This window comes from Humulus lupulus, chromosome 6 (assembly GCF_963169125.1).
Source record: "Humulus lupulus chromosome 6, drHumLupu1.1, whole genome shotgun sequence".
Classification (NCBI taxonomy): Eukaryota; Viridiplantae; Streptophyta; class Magnoliopsida; order Rosales; family Cannabaceae; genus Humulus; species Humulus lupulus.
In genome coordinates, this window is record NC_084798.1 from 11,587,964 (window position 1) to 11,612,001 (window position 24,038).

The 24,038-nt window shown below is 34.3% G+C and overlaps 2 protein-coding genes across 3 annotated transcripts; one reads left to right on the top strand and one right to left on the bottom strand.

The window, feature by feature from the left end:
* Window positions 1–4,373: 4,373 nt before the first annotated feature.
* LOC133781661 (probable polyamine transporter At3g13620) lies at window positions 4,374–6,753 on the bottom strand. Of its 2 annotated transcripts, none has more exons than XM_062220721.1 (2): window positions 6,592–6,753; window positions 4,374–6,304 (listed from the first exon to the last, which is right to left on the bottom strand). In XM_062220721.1, the coding sequence occupies exon 2, from the start codon at window positions 6,277–6,279 to the stop codon at window positions 4,840–4,842; it is 1,440 nt and encodes a 479-aa protein (XP_062076705.1). In that variant the 5' UTR covers window positions 6,280–6,304; window positions 6,592–6,753; the 3' UTR covers window positions 4,374–4,839. The 2 variants fall into 2 exon arrangements, with proteins under 2 accessions (XP_062076705.1, XP_062076704.1); XM_062220720.1 differs by having other exon boundaries at window positions 4,374–6,308; window positions 6,592–6,752.
* Window positions 6,754–11,795: 5,042 nt separating this feature from the next.
* LOC133784700 (probable polyamine transporter At3g13620) lies at window positions 11,796–13,189 on the top strand. Its single transcript, XM_062223984.1, has one exon. The coding sequence runs from the start codon at window positions 11,819–11,821 to the stop codon at window positions 13,187–13,189; it is 1,371 nt and encodes a 456-aa protein (XP_062079968.1). The 5' UTR covers window positions 11,796–11,818.
* Window positions 13,190–24,038: the final 10,849 nt, after the last annotated feature.

Consider the following 24,038-nt stretch of genomic DNA (forward strand, 5'->3'; position numbering starts at 1 on the left):
CCAGATCAATCGTGCGTTGCGTTGCGTGATCACTTTGTTTTGTAGATTTATTATTTACACACGTTTTAGTAAGAACACGATACTCGTGTACTTTTGCAGTTAAATTTGGCAATACCATACTACTCTTCTACCCAACAATCTCATCAAATTTGATGGAGTATATTAGGAAATTTGTTTTGAATTTTTTAGAGCACTTTAATGTTAATAAATGTCTTTTTTTTTAAAATAATAAAAAAAAGAAATGTTAATTCTAACTGTTCGGTAGTGTGATTTTTTGCTAATTTATTAAATTATAGCGCATATATAATTTGAGTAATTTTTCAAACTATACTTGTACCATAAAAATATGTTAAAGTGTGATGTGTGCTGTTTACAACTATCACTAAATACTTCAATGATTAAACATCGTAATAAAATTTCATAATAAAGTTCATAAACAATTTTAAGAGAGAAATTAAAGTTTGATTTAACATGTTGCCCTAATTAAATGTGGAGTAGAACAAACAAATTGGGTCTTATTTTGAATGGATCACGTTGAGTATAAATGTGATAAAAATGAAAATAAAAACATATAAAAAATTTGATATATAAATATGCATTGATAAAATTTAAAATTGCAAAAGGCACTCCATTTTGGGAGAAATGTAATTCACAATCAAATGTTTTAAATCATATATTTTAGTACAATATGCTGTAGTGTGGACAATTATTTGAGCAATTTGGTGAACACTCCTAGTAAACACACCCAATTTGGTCATATAAAGATAAAGTAATGATATATGTGCATAAAATATGAATTAATATATAGTAAATAATTTTTGGAGAGATTTTTATACATAATATTAGAACAACTACCAATGAAATTAATGTATTTTTTTTGTTTACTCTGTCTATTATAAAAAGATTGTAGATGTCACGTTCTCGTTTTACATGATATATTATATATTAATGTAATTTGCAGAATAAATCCATATATAATATAATTTTATATAGATTTATTCAATGGCAACCCACCCAAGGTGGGAGTCAGTGGAGTGGTCACAGCGTGGAGGAGAGTCATGTCATGTATTATCTGACATTTTCCATAATTTATTTGTTTTGTATATTATTATATTAATATACATTATTCGACTATAAGAGTATAGGAACAAATCTTTTCAATTAAAATTGTATAAATGAAATCCATGTTTGTATTAATATATAAGACTTTAAGCGTACGGCTATCAGTATTTACAATTTATGATTAGTTTTTGACGCAATTTTTTTTATGATCGTGTATATTGTAGCTATTTAAAACATTTTGCAAATTTTTAAAAAATTTCGAATAATTTACAATACTGAAAACTAGGTTCAAACATGTTGTTGTACGCGTGACTAATTCTTTTTATGCGCGTGGAAAACAACATGTTTGAACTTAGTTTTCAGTACTGTAAACTATTCGAAATTTTCTAAAAATTTGCGGGATGTTCCAAATATCTACAATATATACAGTCATAAAAAAAAAAGCGCGCTGAAAACTGTTCACGGGTCGAAAAACACTGAGAGTCCTACCGATAAGACTTAAAGTAAAACCCCTATAAAAAAATTATCAAATAAATATATATATCTTTAAATATTAAAAATTAGATGACAAAATGAAGAAAGAAACGCCCTACTTATCTCCTAATCATATTTTATGAAACACCATGATCTCGTTAACTGAAAAAAAAAAAAAAAGAGAGAGTTTTGGGATAATTTTCTTTTGAATTCTTGAAATAAATTATTTTTCAAAAGATATGAATATATAATGTTTCGAAATATTTAGACAAAATATCATATATTTTGTTAAAAAATATATGTAATTTTTGTATGTTAATTAAAATATAACGAATTTACAAAAAAATTAATTATAGTTGTAAATTCGTTAATTTATATAATAAAAACACATAACTATATATTTTTTAGAATAAATAGTATTTTTGCCCCCCGAACTATTACCACTGTCTGATTGTGCCCACGAATTGTTCGCATTGTTAAAAATTCCCCCGAACTATTCCCGTTACTGAGTTGTGAGACTTCTGTTACTTTATGTCTCATGTGGCTAACAGGGAAAAGATTTGACATTTTGGTCACTGGTGTGGCATTAACACGTCACTAGCACGTGTATAACTAAAATTTAAAAAAAATTAATTTAAAAATTAAAAATCAATTTCACTCACTAAAAAAGTTAATTTAAATTAAATAATACATTGAAAATCAATTTTCTTCCATATGCAGAACACAAACCAGTACCAAAATGTGAAAAGAACATATGAACAAATTGTAAAAATTCAAAACAAAAATCCACATTGTTCATCAATCTACAGAACATAAGCAAATAATTTAGATCCAAGCAAACCCAATATTATATTCTTCATCTTCAAGCTCATATTCAATCAAAAAACTCAAATCCAAACTTGGATTCAAGTAAACACAAGAAGCTTGCGATTGGGTGCGGTGGGCGATTGGGTGCTTCCGACTAGGTTCGCAGAGGCTTGCGACTGTGTGCGTGCAGTGCTTCACATCTGGGTTTGCAGAGGCTTGCGACTGGGTGCTTCACATCTGGGTTCGTAAAGGCTTGCGACTGGGTTCTTGCAGCTGGGCTCGAGGACGTGCGCGCCTCCAATCACGTGGGTGCCTCGACTGGGCTCGCGCTCCTGTGCGAGAGGCTGGGCACGAAGTCGCCGAATGATCTTGGGGTCTCGGAGTTCACGGAGATGGGTTCAAGAGGAGGTCCGGGTTTGGGGAAGGCAACGACTTTCGGGGTGGGCTCTCATGAAGCTTGGGTTCGTGGGGGATAGGCGAGGTGTCCTGGGTACGCTAGGCTTGGAGCTGTGGTGGTTATGGCGACGGAGACTGGTGGTCGGAGGTGGGTATGGCAGCTGCTAGGGTTCCAAGGGAGGAAAGAAGATGAGGGAAAAGAAGATGGGAGAGAGAGAATTTGGTTTTAGGCATGGTAATATTTTTCATTTTTTTTAAGTATTTTTATTCTTTAAGTTAATTTTCATTTTTATCTAATTATTTTAATATTATTCATTTTTAAATTAAATATTTAATTAGAATTTTACATGTGGCACTGACGTGGCAGTGTCGTGGTAGTGCCACGCCAGTGACCAAAATGCCAAATCTTTTATCTGTTAGCCACATGGGACATAAAGTAACAGAAGTCCCACAACTCAGTAACGGGAATAGCTCAGGGGGAATTTTTAACAACGCGAACAATTCGGGGGCACAATCAGACAGTGGTAATAGTTCGGGGGGGCAAAAATGATATTTATTCTATTTTTTATATAAGATAAAAGTAAATTACTTGTCAAATAAAAAGATACAAGTAATTATATATTTTTAAAGTCTCTCACAAATCAAAATAAGAGATGTTTGCGACTAAAATATACAAACTTAAATACTCAAACCGATTTTTTGGTACTAAAAGTACCAAAAGGTTAAATTTACTTACAATATGAGATTAAAATTTATCAGTCAAAGAATATGCGGTACTACATGATTGGTCTACAATATAATTTTTTTCTTTTCTTTTTCATTATTAATATCCTCAAATATCTCATTATTAATATCTTTAAAGCTTGTTATTTATTATTGTTAATATCCTTCCATTGTCATTATTTTTTGTAACGATATGTTACAATTTTGTAAATATCATTTACAAATTGAATAGAAAATTGTAACAAGCAGTAATAGAACTATTATAAACCGTTATCTGTATTTTTGTAAAATTCTATATTTTTCAATTTTTTTAAAAAAATTTACAGTGATATGTGTAATTTTCTAAAATATTATTGGGTAAAGTTAATGCGGGTTAGGTCCACGCCTAGGGCACTCTTAGTCCAATGACCCCATTTTTAAAAAAATAATTACTAAATTATTTATAATTTTTTTTAAAGAGTTTTACATCAAAATTTAACTAAGAGTTTAAGTCCTCATTAAAGTCGGAGCAAACCCTAAAAAGTGTGAGAAGAAATGGACGTAAACATAGTCTAATAGTATTATACTTTTTCACATTAAAATAAGGTTCCAAGTTTGAATATTCTAATTTTTTTTTAAAATGTGTGAGAAAAAGAGAAGGAAAATGATGTGTTGAAAGAAAGAAAGAAAGAGATAGGGTGTCTAAAGGAGAAATAATTCAAATAAATTGAAAATTACAATAATATGTAGTTTGTGGGAAAAAAAATTAGTGCCAAAATTAGAGATTCCTTTAAATTTAATTGATGTATAATTTTGGTAAGGGTGTGAGAAGAACAAACAAAATATACATAATTTTAATGAAACATTATCTAATTCATTTCATATATTAATATATTTTGTAATAATAAATTTCGAATCCCTTACCCAATATGAAAAATAAGAATAAGAATACATTAGAAATATTACAATCGAACTCTAGTACTAGGTATGGAGGTTTCCTTGATAGATAAGAATAATATTCCAACCTAAAAATTGAAGAAAAAAAATAACTATTTCCTACATAACCATTTCCGATCACTAACTCACCATTATCTTAATCTAATTTCATCTAATGTGGACATATGGGGACCCATGTGAGGCTTGTTGGAGCCTCCATACAAGCCTAAAAGCATGTCTTCAACATGAATGGTCAAAAGTCACACTTAATTAATAGTGAAGCTTATAGTAGATCCCACTCTAATGCATTACAATTATTTCAATACAAGGCAATAATGGAAATTGCATGGTAACAAGAACCTAAAGCAAGTTTTTTTTTTTTACAATTTGAGTAGCAACTATTGAAACTAAACTACTTGAGAGCAAGAGAAGAAGTAATAAGGCAAGTACCAAATGTAGTAGCTATTCTTCAGTCTCACTAAACTTGAGTAACTTCTTTGACTTGCAAAATCTCATAAAAAGGAACCATCCCATTCCAGCTGCAGTCATAACACCACTCACTAAGAACACAGTCTTGGTAGCAATAGCCATCACAAAGATCAGAAAAGAAGATGGAACCAAACACATGATTATCAAACCAGGTATCTTCATTGGTACCCTATATGGTCTCTTCAAGGTTGGCATTTTTCTTCTCAACCAAACAAATGAAGCAAACTCCAATAACATTCCCAATGCGTACAAGAAATTTGCTGATGAGATTATGACAGTGAAATTCATGTAGGATATCGCCAGAGCGATTAGTGTGGATGCAACAATGCCCACGAATGGAGTGTTGAACTTCTTCGAACGAGTGGCACAAAACTTAGGCAAAATCCCTATGTTTGCCATGCCAAGAACTTGGTATGCACTGCTGCTAAGTTGCGCTTCAAAGAGTCCAATTGCAGATAAAACAGAACCGAATTCTAGCCATACTTTTAGCCATTTACCGGCTATGATTTCAGCAGCCTCAGCATGGAAACCGGTTTCCCATTTACTTTGATCCACATCAACAGCTCCAATCACGGCAATTAGAGGTATTAAATAGGCCGAGCAAGTGAAAATGACAGCTACCATAAGAGCCAAAGGGAAATTCTTTTGAGGGTTTTCAACTTCTCCTGCTAAAGTACTTACATTGTCCCAAAAGTTCAAGTTCCAAAACAGACAGTTGAAGAACAAATTCCAGTCCCTTTTCACTCCCTTTTGGCCTAAACTGATCCATCTGTGAGGTTGAATCTTTGGAATTGCAATCAAAGACATCAACACAAATGGTGAGAGTGAAACAATCCCAAGTACAACTGCAGCATATCCAACAATTGATAAGCCAGTATAGTTGAGAAACGAAAGAGACAATGTCGATACCAAGATAGCAACATACCGAGGCCACCCGGCCTCAAGAACTGGAATGATTTTCTCCAAGTAGTTGATACAAAGAACTGGGAATGCAGCTATGTTGATGACACCACTAAGGAACTTCCATGTTCCCATTAAGGATCCCCAGAAAGGACCAAAGGCGCGCTCTGCCCAAATGACAAAGCCACCATTTCCAGGAAAGGCAGTGGAGAGCTCAGCTGTGATGAGTGCTTCTGGGACACTCCAGATGAAGGGGAATATAAGGAAGCCGAGGATGGCGAAGAGGGGCCCGGCTGCTTGGACCGCAGGCTCTTCACCATAAGGGCCACCAGCAACTTCAAAGTAGATGAGAAAGATCAGAGGAATCAAAGTCAGTTTCTTCGAGACTGAGATTGAATTATTGGCTGCTGTTGTGAGTGGCAATTCTAATGATCTTGATGATGTTTGTGCCGTAATTTTATCATTCTGTGGCTGTTGTTTCACTTGGCCTGAAATGGGATTTTGGGACTCCATTGTCAGGGTAGGACAAGCTTTTTTTCTATCTGAAAAAGGCACAATGATTAGAACATTATAACTCCATATATAACTAGTACCTACACCTATATTGAATAATACAAAAATCAAACACCTGGTAATCAAACAAATCATTCATTATCAAATTCGAAAAACTTTCAATCAGTCAGAATACGCACAACCCTCACTCACTTTCCAGAGAAAAAGACCAAGAAGAAAAGACAATATACCCCATCAAAATAAGAAATTTCAAACCAAAAAACATGGATAGAGCAAAACAGATCAATACAGAAACGAAGCAGCAGAAATCACCTTCAGTGTTCTGGGCAGCCACCAAAATTTGAACCCACAAACAAATTTGAATCAGATTCAAGAGAGAATTGAATAGAACTATATGGGATTTCAATTGTTATAACTGAAGTGAAGATCACACCTTATCAGATTCAGAAAGTTGAAAACTTCCCTCATTTTATGGGTCAAATTTACACCTACTATTCTATACGTGTATGACAACGATATTATAATAATAATAAAAAAATAAATAAATATTTTTCATAAGAAAATGAAAAATAAAAGTGGGGACAGATGTACGTATATTCTGAAATTAAATATTCTTAATTATATATAAAAAAAAAAGAATCTAAATTCTGATTCTGCCTGATAACGTTCTCATTTTCTGACCGTCCATGAATACTTTTATGGATTTGGAGAATATTATATATGATTAAAGAGTAACACACCACGATATTATATATACCCTCTTGTGTTTTGTTCGGAAAATATTAAATATTTTCGGAAATATTTCTTGCTAATAATTTGTAATGAACGTCTACGTTATAGTTATTTAAAATATTTTTAAATTTAAAAAAAAATCTTAATTATTGTATGCCTGATTAAATTTTTTTATGCATGTAGAAAGTAATATATTTTAACATTATTTTCAGCATTATAAATTATTTTTAATTTTTTAAAATTTTTTAAAATATTCTAAATAACTATAATATATACGTTCATAAAAAGGAAATTCATTCAAATTCATCGAAAATACTTTCCGAACTAAATACACTAAAGCAGTGTTATTCGATAGTGTGTGACAACAATATTATAATAATAATAAAAATAAATATTTTTCTTAAGAAAAGGAAAAATACAAGTGGGCACATATGTACTTATATTCTGAAATTAAATATTCTTAATTTTATATTTCCTCTTTTTTTTGGCAATCTTTTGTTGTAATCGTGTATGTTGTAGTTATTTAAAATGTAAATTTTAAAAGAATTTTGAATAATTTACAATACCAATAATTAAATTCAAAATAAGTGTTGTATGCGTGTCTACTTTTTTTTTATAATAGTGAAAAATAATATGTTTAAATTTTATTTTCAGTACTGTAAATTATTTTAATTTTTGTAAAATACTCTAAATAACTACTAGAAAGTATATATTCATAAAAAAAAATTTCGTGAAAAATATTTTCCGAGCTAAAATTATGCCTCTTTTTGGGGTGCACCCAAAAATTTGCCGACATTATACATGTTCACGTGCAATTACTTTTTAACTAAATGATTAAAAATGATTAGAAAATTTAATAAAAGTAGTACATAAAAAAAAGAATGATATAATTAATTTATATACACGTTCATATACCTTTATTTTTCCACTTTACAGTAAAGAATTCCTTCTTTCAAACGCACGTGTTTAATTTTTTTTTTTTTTTTTGGCTTTGATGAATTTAATATATTTTGACTCTCTTGCTATGATTTTGTTTTTCTACCATCCAGTAGTCAGTCCAAGCCAACTTTATTTGACCGTATTTATCATTTTCGTTTTCACATTTATGTTTCTGAAAACGCCAATTTCAAATACACAAAACCTTGGCCCATGTTTCTGCACTGTCCATAAGAATTTCTTATCTTGATGCTTAAAATATAATTCTATACATTAAAATTGTGTAAATTTTAAACAATATAAATTTATAATATTGTATTGTATTATGTTATAGATATTTTTTTCATTTATACAGCTCCATTTCTTTCGAAAATACAGTTTTATAAACCTTTTTCTTTTAGAAAAAAATAGTTTGCTCATGAATGGGTTGCTTTCGATGCTTTGGTTAATGAAGCTAAAAACTTAAACACAAAATCGACCTAAGCAATTTAAAACATATTAAAGGCAACTTAATCAAACAATAAGAAAATCAACAAAATAAATAAAAAAACAACAAAAAATAATTTTGTTGCTTTCGTTGATAAGAATATATAGTTGATTTGGTTGCTTACTGAATTGATTTTTTTTTTTTTTTATGTTGATAAGAAAATACACAGTCAATTTGGTTGCTGATATTAAGGTTGATTTGGTTGCATAATTTGGTTGATTGGGTTATTTACATAAGTTGATTAAGTTGCTTTCTTTAAATGTTTTTAAGTTGATTAAAAATTATATGGTTAATATAGTTGTTTAAGAGGTTGATTTAGTTGCTTTCTCAAGTTGATTGGGTTGTTAAAAACAAAAGCAATCTCATCAACCGCCAAAAGCAACCAAAGTAACTTGGTCTTGTATTATTTTTCAAAAACATTTTCTTTGAAAATGAATATAAAAAAGGTTCAAATAAGAATAAAAAGAGACAAGAGAGGCAAATAATTTGTTCCCAAGGGGGAAACAATTACATTTATATATGATTGTCAATTAACTATTAGCTAATTTACTGCTGTCTGTAACGAAATGTATTTTAGCTCTAATAAATAAATAAATAAATATATATAACTGTCACACTTTGTACGATTTAAGTACTTTCACCGCAAATATTTCTTATATATTTTTTTTTAAATTTGTTTAATCACTCTTCTTCTATAGTTGATGAAATAATCTTGTATCAACAACTAAACCTCTTAATTTGTTATTTAAACAATTAATTTTATTTTACTTTTTTTATTTATTTTATGATATCGAGTCAATAATCAAGTTTCATAGGCATAGGGAGGCATAAGTTATTAAAATTGCCATAATCTAAAACATTGTGTGATCATCTGAACTTATTAAAATTGTGCAAATTTTGTGTCAATTTTGCCATTAAAGTTAATATTTATTGAGAATATAAAAAATAGTTTTTTTTTTCATTTTTTTACTATCCAAATTATGAATTATAATATTTTACAAATGTTTTTAAGTAAATAAAATAAAATAAATTAAAATTTTAGTCATTAATTATTAATTAATATATCATAATAATTATCTAAATAAAAAATGTGAAAGCTATTATTGTGCTAAATTTGACTTATACTATATTTCGTGCCAATTTATTAGAATTTTTAACATATGTCAAATTTAGCACATTTTTTAAAACACTGTTTAAGTGATATTTTTCTAAAATGTACTAAAATATAGCAATATATCACTTTTTGTGACACTCTATCATAAATGGTCTAAATATATTTTTGTCATTGCAAATTTAGACACAATATTAATTATTTATAATAAAAAAAACTGTTAATACATTAAAATTCAATAAATCTATATTATTTTTTAGAGTTAGATAAATATTTTTTAATATTTCATATATTCATACACATTACATCAATAAATCATCAAAAGATTGTTAATATTATGACTTTTTTTGTTTAATTAGAAGCCATAAGCCAAATATATATATTGATGATTATCTCTATTGGAGTTGGGACTCCTGCAAGTATCTATTTTATATTTTAAAAATAGTATATAATTATTAAAATTAAAATTAAAACCACACAATAAATATATGAATACATACAACTAAAAAAATCATAATTTAAACAAATAAATTTATGCATTATATTCATAAAAATAAAAAATAAATTAAATTAAATAATAAGTGAAAAATTGTAAATGAAGATGGAAGTAGATATCCAAGGTCAATTCTCACACTACAAATTTATGGTCAGGGTTCAGGCCCGCCCATGAGCTAAGACGAGCTACCTATAGGATCCTCTCAACCCAAATACTCAATTTTTTATTTTTTTTTAGTAAAATACATATAACTTTTATTTTGAGAAATTTACATTTGGTACCAATTTAAAAATGTCTTGACCTATCTTAATTATAATTTTACCCTTTCCTTGCCTTTTTTTTCTTTCTACCACATTTATTTATTTATTTTGGATTTAGTACATTATTATACAACCCTCTCTCTTCCTTTTTCTCCACAACATTGAAAAAATCCAACCACTTGGCCATTTGGGATCAAGAGTAGCACCGTCGCGGCCTACTCTTCAAGATGGTCATTTTGATAGGTGGAAGACATATTTTCTTTTCGTCACTAGCAAAGAATTTTGGAATCAAAAGTAATTAATATTTTAGTTTCTTTTTATATTTGGTGTGGATTGTAATTATTATTTGTTATTAGTTGTTTGTGATTACTGAGTTTTATATTTTAAATTTGAAATTTGATGATATCATTGTTATTATTATTAGTTTTGAATGTATGGACCTGTAATCATCATAACATTTTATAATATTAAATTAGAGAGTTAGAATATTTGTCAATTAAGATTTTTATAATTTTAAAATGTTCAATTACATATTGTTTTTTAGAAATAGAAAATCATATCCACAGATACTACCAAAAAAAAAAATTTAGTGATAACTTTTTAGTCCCAACATATATTTTGTATGACTAAATGTTACTTTTAGTAAAAACAAAAAATTACTTGTGACTAAAAAGTCATACTTAATCACAAGTTGTTTCTAATGTAGTTTTAGTCACAACCTATGATTTTTAGTGATAAAGTTTGTCGTGACTAAAAATATATTTAGTGACAATAAATTGTGATTTTTATGACTAATATTTTTAATCACGGACTTTTTAGTGATGACATAAATAAAGTGATTTTTTTTAGTCACAAATTTTTTATTTTTAGTCACAAAATTTATTCTGACTAATACTAAGATTTTTTTTTAGCAATGACGAAAGAATTACCAGTTTTGGAATTTACAAATTCTAAATCAATCATTTCTTTTTATTTTTCTAGTTTATTCTATTATTAAAAACACTACACATTGATATAATATAATCAAATAAATTATATAAAATTATTAATATTCACTTATAAATTTATCACAATATTGTTTTTGTTATTTGATTTTTTTTAAGCATTGTATAATTTGTTGAAAAAATATAATATATACAAAGATATAAAGGATATTTATTTTTATTTCTTTCTTTCTCTAATAATTTTCTTAACAACTTGTTATTATCAGTGTCTCTAACCTCTTATCAATCAGTTTGTGTTTTATTTATATCAATTATTTAATAAAATAAATATCTTTATCGATTTGTTAATATTGTTTATATATTTCATTTGTTAGAAAAAATAGTTTGATTAACTTATTATCAAAAGAAAATTCAAATATATAATAAAAATTAAAAAAAATCACAAAATTTAAATTTAAATTTATTAATTCAAATTTAAATTAAACTGAAAAAATATCTGTGATCTTTAATTATATAAATAGATTCTTCCGAAGATATAAAAATCTCATTCTTCAGCAAAAGCAAAAACCAACCATGGAGGCTGTTGAATTACCAACCACAACCAAACCACCCACAAACCCTAAAAAGCTTACTCTTCTCCCTCTCATCTTCCTCATCTACTTCGAAGTCGCCGGAGGTCCCTACGGCGAAGAACCAGCGGTCAAAGCCGCCGGTCCACTCCTAGCCCTAATCGGCTTCCTCGTCTTCCCATTCATATGGAGTATTCCCGAAGCCCTAGTCACCGCCGAGCTCTCCACCGCCTACCCCGGCAACGGAGGCTTCGTCATATGGGCACAACAAGCCTTCGGACCCTTCTGGGGTTCTCTCATGGGAACATGGAAGTTCTTATGCGTCGTCATCAACATCGCAACCTTCCCCATTCTCTGCGTTGAGTACTTGGAAAAACTCTTCCCTGTTCTCGAATCGGGTTGGCCTCGTTACGTAACCATTTTAGCTTTCATTATTATCCTTGCTATTATCAACTATATAGGCCTCACTATCGTTGGCTACGTAGCTGTGATCTTAGCCCTAATATCGATCTCACCTTTCGTGGTAATGACCTGTTTTGCCATACCTAAGATCAGGCCTGGTAGGTGGATTGGTTTAGGCCAAAAGGGTGTTAAAAAAGATTGGAGTCTGTACTTTAACACCCTTTTTTGGAACCTTAACTTTTGGGACAATGTATCAACTTTGGCCGGCGAAGTAGAAAACCCTCATAAGACCTTTCCGAAAGCACTCTTAGTCGCCGTTATCTTCACCTGTTTGTCGTACTTGATCCCTCTTTTCGCAGTGACTGGCTCAGTCGCCGTCGATCAAAGCCTGTGGGAGACCGGTTTCCACGCCGAGGCCGCCAAAATCATAGCCGGGAACTGGCTGAAAATTTGGATAGAAATCGGTGCAGTGTTGTCAGCGATTGGACTCTTTCAAGCCCAGTTGAGCAGCAGTTCGTACCAAATCCTTGGCATGGCAGAAATCGGAGTTTTGCCCAAGATTTTCGCCTACCGTTCGAAGAAATTCAACACTCCATTGTTGGGGATCTTGGTCTCAACTGGGATAGTTTTGGCAGTGTCATACTTGGATTTAGAGGTGATAATTGCTGCTGCAAATTTCTTGTACAGTTTGGGAATGTTGCTGGAGTTTGCCTCTTTTGTGTGGCTGAGGAGAAAGTTTCCTGAGCTGAGGAGGCCGTACAAGGTCCCAATGGGGTTGGTTGGTTTGGTGTTGATGTGTTTGATTCCATCTGCCTTTTTGCTCTTTGTCATGTCCATAGCCAGAAAGATGGTTTACTTGATCAGTGGAGTTTTAACTGCAGTTGGAATTGTTTGGTTCTTTTTCATCAAGTTGTGCAGAGCAAAAAGGTTGTGTCAATTCAATAGTAATCAATTCCAAGAAGATCAGTACTAATATATATATATATATATATGTATATTATTGATTTTCTTTTATAGTAGGTTTGACATTGTTTGAACATTTAATGTGAGTTTCATATTTTAAATTGTAACTCCAATATTTGATGATATAATAATAATATTATTTTATTTCGATAGTTTTAATTCTTTTCTAAACATGCTTTATAGTGAGTAAAATTCCAGCTGAAGGAGCTAGGGCTATCTCTCATTGGCCCTTTATTATTAGTTGTTCTGTGTCAATAAAATAAAATGAGATGCAAATTAATAATAAGGTGAAAAAAGAGTCTATTTTCCAATCTTTGACTAGAATTTCCCATGTTTAAACTCCTCTAATAATGTCCAACACAACTTAAATGGACCGATAATAAATTATACCAATTACTATAGAGCAAGAATGTGATAGTATAAAAAAAATTCTCAATATACTAACAAAACTATATACCACCATTGAAGCGTGAGTCTTAGTTTCTCTCTCTTCCATGGCGAGGAGTTGAAAATCTGGGCAGAAGCTAGCAAAACCAGTCATTGAGTCGGAGCTCCCCTCATCCAATGGAGAAGATATTGTTCAGGAGCATACTAAGGAAGTGCTCATTGAGGAAATGGGTATGATTGTAGAAGAGCAAGAGCTTGATGCTAGGGTTTCAGGTTGTACATTGAAGGAGGGCTTTGATCTTTCCAAGGATCCTGATACTGTGTCCTGGGCTGCAGAGGTTGAGGCTAGGTCATTCCAAGATTCGGCCAAAGAAACTTGGGCCAAGTTTGGGGAATCTCTTCCGTCCCATGGTTGTACGAAGCTACATTACTTGGAGCACTTTTCAGAAGGATGGACAGATAATTGCGAAGCTGGATGTGGATGAGATTGAAGTGGAAGCCTCCTTCTGGAAATCAGCATTGATCTGTGTGGTGATTGGTGCTAACCCACCACTTGCGGTTTTTGAAGGGTTTATCAAACGAATTTGGGGAAAGCTAGGTATTGAGCGAGTGGCTTGAATGAATGTCGGTTTCACAATGGTGAAGTTTAGAGATGAAGCAACTCGTGATCTGGTTTTGGAATCAGGTGTGATTCATTTTGATAAGAAACAAGTTGTTCTCCGTCCCTGGACTACAGATATCGAGTCCTTGAAGTCTATCAAATCAGTGCCCGTGTGGATCCGTTTACCTGATCTTGGCTTGCAATATTGGGGGGTGAAGTGTTTGAGTGCCCTTGTTAGCACAATAGGTAATCCTATAATGATTGACAAGATAACCAAGGATCGATCTATGATAAAATTTGCTCGTGTCTTAGTTGAGATGGAAATAGCAGACTCTTTACCTAAGTATATCAGTTATTTCAATGAGCAGGGTCAAGTTATGGAACAACTTATAGAATATGAATGGTTGCCAACAAAATGTTCTAATTGTAAGAAATTGGGGCACTCAGTAGCTTCTTGCAAGTTTGTTCCTGAAACAGTCTGGAGGCAGAAAGAATCGAAGAACAAGGAAGCGACTGATCCTCTTGAGGCAGTGAATACTGTAAGTCCGAATAACTCTGTTCCAATTCAGCAAGCTCAATTAGACACTATCCAACCAACTGGTGGTCTAGTAGAGCCCCATTGGTTTTCTCTGAAAAGAGCTGGTGTTATAAAACAAGTTGATTGGGTTCCTGTTAAGCAGGCCAAAAACCCTTTTAGTGTGCTCCAGGAGCAGCAGAGACCTCTGACTGAACTTTCTCCCAAACTAGACCCGAATGGAATACTGCAACCTCCTGAGCTGGAATGTTAGAGGGTTGAATAGACCGAATAAACAGATGGTGGTTCTTGATGTCTATAGATTGAATAACGTTGGAATTGGGGCTTTCCTTGAAACTAAAATCAAGGGAGTGAAAATAAAGGCAGCTATGAGTTCTACTTTTGTTGGTTGGGAGTATTATAGTCGTGTGAACTTGGATGGTAGAATTTTATTGATTTGGAAAGCTCATTTGGTGCATATTGAAGTGATCCAGGACAATGCCCAATTTTTGCACTATAAAGTTAGAATTCGCAATAAACCTAATTTCTGTCTTACAATAGTGTATGGTTCTAATTGTATGGAGTCCAGGAGATCTTTATGGCATGATTTGGCCCATTTGTAATGCCCTATAAATTCCTGGATCATTCTAGGGGATTTTAATGCTATTTTTTGCTCCTGACGACAAATTGGGAGGGAGACCTATCACAATGAAAGAAATGGAGGATGCTCGGCAGTGGCTTGATCTTGGCTTGGTTGATGAAATGAAGGTTATGGGATCCTTTTATACTTGGTCTAACAATCAAGAAGGGGGGACTCACATTTTCTCTAAGTTGGACAGGGTGTTTGCTAATGAAGCCTGGCTTGACTCATTTCCGTTAGTTGCTACTGTTTCTCAATGGGAGGTTATATCTGATCATTGTTTTATTCTTATTAAACATCTTCCTGCTTTGAGGATGGGGGTGAAATCGTTTCGTTTCTATAACATGTGGGTCTCTCATCCTAAATTTAGGGAGACAATCTTGGCTAACTGGTCTAAACAGAAAGAACCAGTGGTAAGGCAAACTTACTGTGAGGGTCATCTGATAACTCTGCAAAATAGAGTTATTTTACTATATTTTATATGCTAATTGTTGCTTAGTTCTTGAGTTTTTAATTAACTTATTAAGTTTTTATGTAATTTTTAATTTATTAGTCTTATTGTAGTTTTCTTGATTTTTTATATGTTTTTATAGATATTTTATTATAATATGTTGTAATTTAATTATTTAAAATTTGTGTTGTTAGATTATAAGTTTTAAAAAATGTCATTTTATTGATCTTAATTGCCAAAGTAGATTAAATTTCAATTAGTATTTTCATGGACTTAATTTGAGTTATTTTACAATTGAAAATATTTGATTCTAATTTAATATTTACTTATTTTGTAGATAAATTGTTGCATTTTAATGCTCTTGAAAAGAGAAGAAAAAATGTTAGTTTTGAAAGAAAAGAATGGAAAAAGTGGTATTTATCAAAAGGACCACACCTCCCAGCCGACCCACTTCAGCAGGCCCAGTCTGAAAGACACTCTCCAGCCTTCATTCCATCTCCATACAGCCATGCATCAATCACACGCCAGCAGCCCCAAGACCACCTCCCAGCCAGCTGCCTTCTCCACCAACGCTAGCTGTCAACCATTTCCTCAGCATCACCACTTGATGCCACCAAGTCCCAAGCCATCCTCCAGCCTTCCGTACGGGCCCAAGCAGTCATCAAGTTTTGCCATTTTCCAGCAGCCCAATTGGGCCTCCAAACCATCACTTGCCGCCAACAGCTGCCACCGAAGCCCAGCTCCCCAGCCGCCTGTTACTGCCGTACAAACACCTCTTGAGCCCATAAATTTGCTTATTGTCCCCTTGTCTAAAATGCCACCTTTTTACCCACTTGTATGCACACTTTTACCCCAAAATCATCATCACTCCTACAATTTACCCCTATTTACCATATTATTATTAATTTAATCAATTTACTTAATTTAAATTGATTATTTTAATAATGTCATTTTGGCTATAAATATGGACTTTCAAGGCCATTTTAGGGTGCTAAATTTTTTGTTACCATATTTTTTCTTCCATTTTCTCTCTACCATTCTCTCTTCCATTTGGGTTTTTCAAGAGCATTTTGCAAGTATGTATGTCATTTATTTTGTAATTTCTACTCTAGTTATGTGCTTCTAATCTTTTTCATAAGATTATTAAGATCATGATGAAGCAACTTATAACTAAGTAATATTTATGTGTATGTTGATTTCCCTTGTAATGCAACAAAGTTTATGGGTTTTTCTTCTTCATATATTTCTTTCATCTTAAATATCTTGTATTTTAGATTGTTAGAACATATTTACACTTTGTTCTTCATTAATGCATAAACATAATATTCTTTGTGTAAGATGTGTCATTAAATAGTACACATCCATGCTTAGAACAAAAATATTATGTTTTGCCTTATAAATAATGTTCATTGATTTATTTGTTATTTCATTAGATTGATTTACACTAAATGCTTTGAAATTATAATTTTGAAAAGTGAAGAAAAATCCTATCTTTTTAGAAGTAATTTGTGCTTAAAATTATAAATCTATTTTGAAAATGATAGTTTGAATTATTTTAACTATCACTAAAACTTGGGAATCAATATACTAATAAATATTATTATACTTACATTTTGTGAATTCTAGTATCTTAATAATCTTTTCTTTTAACACTTATTGTCAAATCCTTATTGGTTTATTTTTATTCTCTTAAATAGCTTTATTTTTCAATCTTTTATTTTATGTTCATAATATTAAAACTCATCAATCTTTGGAACTAGGTTAGAATTTATTACTTTTGATTTAAAATAGTTTTCTTTTTTATTTTAGACAACTCCTTTGGGTTCGACCTCGTGCTTACACGAAAACTATTCTATAAATACGATCTGTGCGCTTGCGAGTATAAATATTTAAACATACCCGTTTTGGGTCCATCATCATCCCCAGTGAAGACTCCATCACGTTCTCAGGGCTCCTCGTCTCGATCTCCCGCAAGTCCCTCGAGGTGGCGTTGTAGCAGTGGTCCACCATGTAGGTCGCGGTTTCATAGACCGTCCCCCGAAAAGCATCGGGGAGTTTCTCCAAGGCCTGGGGGTTGACCGGGACGCGCACGCCGGGGGTCGGAGCTGGCAAGGCAGCAGTGGGTACCTCCTGTTCCTGAGCAGGGACAGGAGGTCGTTGGGGAGGTGGATCCATCTTCTCTATGGCAGGAGGGGGTGGAGGCACCTTCTCTATGGCAGCAGGACCCTGGCTTTTCCCCTTGCCAGGAGACTTGGAAGAAGTCCCAGGGGTTTTCTTGGCCAACCGGAGCCTCTTCACCAAGGGCCCGGAAGACTCGGAGGAGGGATTTCCCCCCTAGAACATAGATCGCAGAACATTATCCCCGGGCTGCGACATCTCCTCGTCTGAAACAAAGACAACAAATCATTAGTGTGCAAGTAAAAATATTTGCTTGCAGAAAAAAAAAAAGAGCTAATGTATGTATTGAAAAGGGTCCTACCCTCCGAGCTAGAGGAGGAATCTATTGTCAAGACCTCCGGCCCCGGAGCTTCTACGGGGGAGTCTAAGATAATGACTTCACGAGTGAGAGGAGGCTCTGAGTCCGGATCCGCCTCAGGACTGGACTCCTCTACATACTGCCTAAGACCTGGAGCTACTACACCCTCCAGAAGGGAGGGCCACGACCTAAGGTTGGTCCCGTACTCCTCAAAGAAGGTCGACCTAAAGACCAGAGTATAATCTACTACTACAGTACCCCTAGGGCGGCCCATGTCATGATGCAACACAAGCTGGTCAACACACTGGAGTAGAGTGATGTGGCGGTCTGGGTCGTTTTGGTGGCGGTGAACGAGTTGGATGGGGTTAAACCTAGCAAGCTGTAGGTCTGCGGCGGCCCTGTCTAAGTCCCTAAACAAGTAAGGGTTACCTTGGTCGGAGGGGTCGGCTGCTGCCCCGAACTGGGTCCGCTCTACATTGACCTCCTAGGTGACCTCAAGAGCCTGCTTCTGGCGCACGAGGGGCACCTTGTCCTCCTCGTCCTCATCCTCGTCCTCGTCCTCGTCCTCATCCGCGGCCTCCTACTCGGGAATGGGCACCATTTCACGAGCTGCGGGGATGGTCTGCGGCCTCCTCAAGGCCAGAGTTTGGCTCGGGGAAATCAACTTAAACGCCAGCATCGTCTCATCAGACACGAGTTGGCGGTGGTCTTTTTCACTTAGTGGGAGCCCTGCCAAGGTTTCGTACTGACCCCCAAGGGTCACCGACTTAGCCGTCCTCGCGAAAATAGATGCACGATAGTTTTCAAGTCAATAACAAATGGAAAGGAACTAATCAGCGATGATCTTGCGAGCTAAAGTTAGAAGGAACTTACGAGGATGGTTGAAGTAATGATATTCGCAGTTGCGAAACCCCGTTGACATGAAGAGTTGATCCTTGAAGTCATTGGGGTGGCTAGGCAGCTCAATGACCGCGGCCGAATTAGGAAAACAGGTCAAGTAGTAGAACACGTCACCTCGCCCCCGTTGTTTCGGGCTGGCTTTGAGGCAGAAGAAGTAGAGGATGTCCGCCGATGTGGGGACCTCCCATTCCTGCTTCAGGAACAAGTACTTCAACCCCGCTAACAGATGGTAGGAGTTAGGGGGAGTTGGAAGGGGGCCAGCTTCACGAAATTCAAGAAATCTGCGAAGTACTGGTCCAGGGGGAGAAAGGCCCCAGCCTTGAGTTGTTCGTCACTCCAGGCCGCGAACTCCTCATCGAGCGGTGCGCAGCTCCGCTCGCCCTCAAGGGGAGGACGGACGACCAGGGGGCCCTTCCCTATCTCGATATTGTGGGAAAGCATGATTTTATTGACTTTCCTCTGGGTTGTAACCTTCGAGGCGATCCTCTTGGCCTCAAAGAAGGCGTCAGGTCCCACCTCGACCTCCTTCTCCACGGTGGGACCGAAGTGGGTAATTGGGGAGTCTGTTGCCACCTCTTTCCCCTTGCTGGCCTGCTGGGATGATGAGTTGGCGGCGCTCTTCTTGTACATGCTCTTCCTGGGTCCCATCTGGTCGCCTAACGAACAAAGATGAAGAAAGTTTAGAAAATGCGACCTAAGCATAAGAAAGAATCTAGCACGAAGAATGGTTTCCTTTACACGGGCTGAGGTAATCTCAGCCCGCGACGAGTGAGACCACGCGGTTCTTTGAACACGCGCCTATGCTCCCAACAGATTCCTGATTGCTCGGGATCCATGTGTCAGGAGGGTCAGGATAAAGTTTTCCTTGGAGGGAAGGTTTCGAAAGGAAAAACCGCATGTGAAGCGTGTCTCCTAAGCTACCCAGTTTTTGTACCCCAGAAACTTGTTGCCTTCCCCTCTCCAAACAGGCGCATTTAAAAAGATAACCCAGAAAAATCACCCCATAATTTTATCCTATGAGTCACGTTCCTAAGCATTCTCTTTCCTACGGTCGATACCCCTAGGATAAAAGCCTACGCACAAAATACCAGCAAATAAAAACAAAAGAAAAATTACCTACTGCATGCGGCTAAGAAGGAAGTTTACCTAAGCAAAGAAAAATGGAAACATTTAAAGCATACAGCAGACAGAAGACTTACAGAAGTTTTGGCTGCGTAAAGACCGAAAAGATCGTAGGAGTTGGAATCCTGATGGAATCTTTGGAACTGGAGTCACGAAAGAACCCTCATGTCTGGAACTTAGGAACGTCTAGAACAGTGACCGGAAGAAAAAAAAGGGTTTTGAAATTGAGAAGAGAGGAGAAAGAAGATGAGAAAAATTTCGAGTATAAGGTGGCTCATGTGAAAGGTGGCCAACCTTATATATATGTAAAAGGCAAAAGAATGAGGGCCATTCGATTGTCTTGATGTGGGATACAAGGATCATAACTCGAAAGACGAAACGACGGCCGAAGATAGGCTAGGCCATTTAATGCAGTTCTCGGAAGACGGACCGTCACCAACCACGATGCTCCACGTATCCGATACCAGCGTAATGGGCGGGACATGAAGAGTCAATAAGGAAGCCTAAAAGCCCCCACTATGGCCACAAGTGACGTCATATACCACGAGCAGGGGCTTGGGGCAAATGTACACCCTAAATTTCCACGGGTTATTAGCGAGCTGGAGAAGGGCATAATCTTATCAGCCACGTGGAAGCCACCTACCCGGAGCTGCTGTTTCGAGTCTCTACCTCTTTAGCTCGAGGTAGCCAAAGGTTTAGCAAGAATACTCAAAGGCGTCGAGTCAGCAGTGTGGGCACCATGAGCTGAGACTACATCAACCTCGAGGTACGACCTGGAGCTGACACCTCCGACCCCTTTATAAAGTCTACCACGCAATGTAAACGTGCGCATACCATACATCACGTGTCTACTCCATTCCTGAATTCTCAGACACGCAGCATAAACGTGCGTGTTCAGGCACCCTAGGACTAGTTTGGGCCATGCGGCCCATTATCCCCCTTACCTATTGATTAGACCACACTTCATTGTCAGGTTTTAGAAATTAATCATGAATGTCACAGAAGTGACATGAGGGGTAAGAAGGTCACAGGATGACCTCCTTTGCTGACACCCAGGTGTCATCTCCCTATAAATATGGAGACCCTGGGTGTTGCAAAGGGTTGACTTCTAATTTGTAAAGAAACACCATGTAAGGAATATCAGAGATATATCAATAATACTGACTGGTGTACTAGAGGGATTTTAACCTTCGAACCACCTAAAAAAGTAGTCGAGTTATAATCTTCCTTTGAGATTATTCATATATTACGGTTCATCATTTAGCACTAATCCATCTCTTTATTCATATAATTATCTGTTGCCGAAGAACCGCGTCAACAGTCCCCATTGTACCTTGGATAAAATCATCTGGATAGTCTCAATTGATTGATTTAATTATCAATTAGAATTATCAAAGTTGACCAGGTCAATTTTGGATAGTTTCACAGAGTTATGTATTTTTTAGAAGAAAATAGAAATTAGGGCAGATTTATTAATTAAGATAAATTGGTATCTAAATTAATAAATAAATTTAAATTAAGGTTCAAATTATAAATAATTAATTTGATAAATGATTTAAATAATTATTTAATTAATTAAATCAATAGAAAATAATAGTATTGTTTGGTAACACTTAAAAAAATAATTTTTTATTTAATTAATTAAAAATTTGACAATTAAACATAAAATGTGTTTGGTAACTTTATTTTTATTTATTATTTTTTAAATTTTAATTAAAATTTTGAAAATAGAATTTTTTCACTTTCAAAATTTTTTTAAACAGTTTTCAATTTTTCCTTTCTTTCTTTTATTCTCTTCTTCATATCAACACATCATATTATTAAACAAAAAATAAAAATAAAAGTTATCAAACGCTTTTATTATTTTTTATTTTTAAAAACAAAAAACAAAAATAATTACCAAACATATTTTTATTTTTTTAAAATAAAAAACAAAAATAAAATAATATTTCTATTTTTGTGTTTAAAAAATTCAAAAATAAAAATTTTACCAAACGGGCAAAATACAAGCCTTGATTTTAAGTCCAATGGGCTTATAATTAAATGGGAAATTTCACGGGCCTAAAGTCCATGATAATTTCGACCTAGGGCTTCAAATTGACTATTATTTTATTGATGTTTTAATTAAATTAAATTGCCTAATTGAGTCTATAAAAGGAGTGCTTAGAGAGAAGTAAAAAAAAAAAAGTCAGATTTTCAGATAGTTTTATATTCTCTCTAAACACAAGTCATTTTCTAAGCCTCTTAGTTATTTTTTCTTCTTCTCTCTGTATCTATCTCATGTGTTGAGAATTTCCCACACTAGTCTAGGTGATTCTAAGGATACATTGGAAGACTATGAAGAAAATAGAAGATCGGTTCAGTTTCTTGATAATACTCTGCGACAGAAATGATACAAGGGTTAGAGAAACTGAAGGAATGACTCATTCATTCCGCTGCGTATATTGTAAGTATTCTTATCTTTGTTTCTCTTTGAAACATGTTCTAGATTATCTCATATTAATTTGTTTAATATTAGATCTACATGAAAATAAATAAAGATCTTGTATAAGTTTTTCTTGCAAAACTAAACCCATAAAAGTGAAACTTCTTTAAAAAAAAGTCATATAATATAACTTTTTTTTAAAAAAGTCATATTTTTACAAACTTTATTAAAAAAAACTCATATAAAATATAATTTCCTCAACAGGGGATCATCTTTCAACTCCATTTGACAAGAGCAAGAATCATCATGTTGCTTTTAACAACCAAAAACAATATATGCATGGTGACAAGATGAATATGTGCTCATGCATCATTTGTTTATTTCTTCAAGCTTGTCCAAGTGGATTTTTCAAAAATGCTTTCATTTTTACTTTTGGTTTATGAACTCGTACTTATATGTCTCTATTTCAGATGAACCGAGTCGATCTACAGATCTTACTTTGTTTTGAAATGGGATACACATACACTTTACAAACTCCGAGAAATGCTGAGGGACACCACTGATGTCCAACACCATAAAGGGATGGCATACCGCTATTGGTGCAATCCAATATCGGGTCCCATACATTTTGAATTTAATAAGTATTATGAGATATCGTTAACCAACCATAGGGTGTCAACTCATGTGATGTTGGACACATTAAGGTGTCCAAATAGAAACACTCTACAAACTCCAATAAAAACTCATCAGGTACCAACTTTTAACTTTTATATATTGCTCCTCATCTGGTTTCATCATCCCTAGGATTGAAAGTTTTAACATAAAAAAATTAGTAAATGGCTATAAATGAGTTGAGGAATGACACACCTCATAAAGAAAAGTGAGAGACTACATAATTGGTCATGTATGTTATGTATATATGGATATAAATAATTAATTTGAATTTATTTTTTATTTATTTTATGATATAGCTCACACTACAGGAAAATTGGGTTCTAGCGACGACACATCTAGCGACAACATTCCAATTTTCGTCGCTAGAGGTACTTTCAGACATAGCCACCCACGTCTCTCTTATTTAGCGCGAACCCAAATTAAAAAACCCACCAATTTTTTCTTTTCCCTGGTTTTTTTTCCCTCAGACCCATATATACCCCCAAACCCCTTTCTCTCTCCTCTCAGACCGAAACCCTTCTCCTCCCTTCTCCTCTCAGACCCCAAACCCCAAACCCTTCTCCTCTCAGACCCCAAACCTCAAACCCAAACTCCTCTCAGACCCAAACTCCTCTCTCTACTTTGTAAGTCTTTGTTGTGAAAATTAATATACGCAAGTATACGCAATC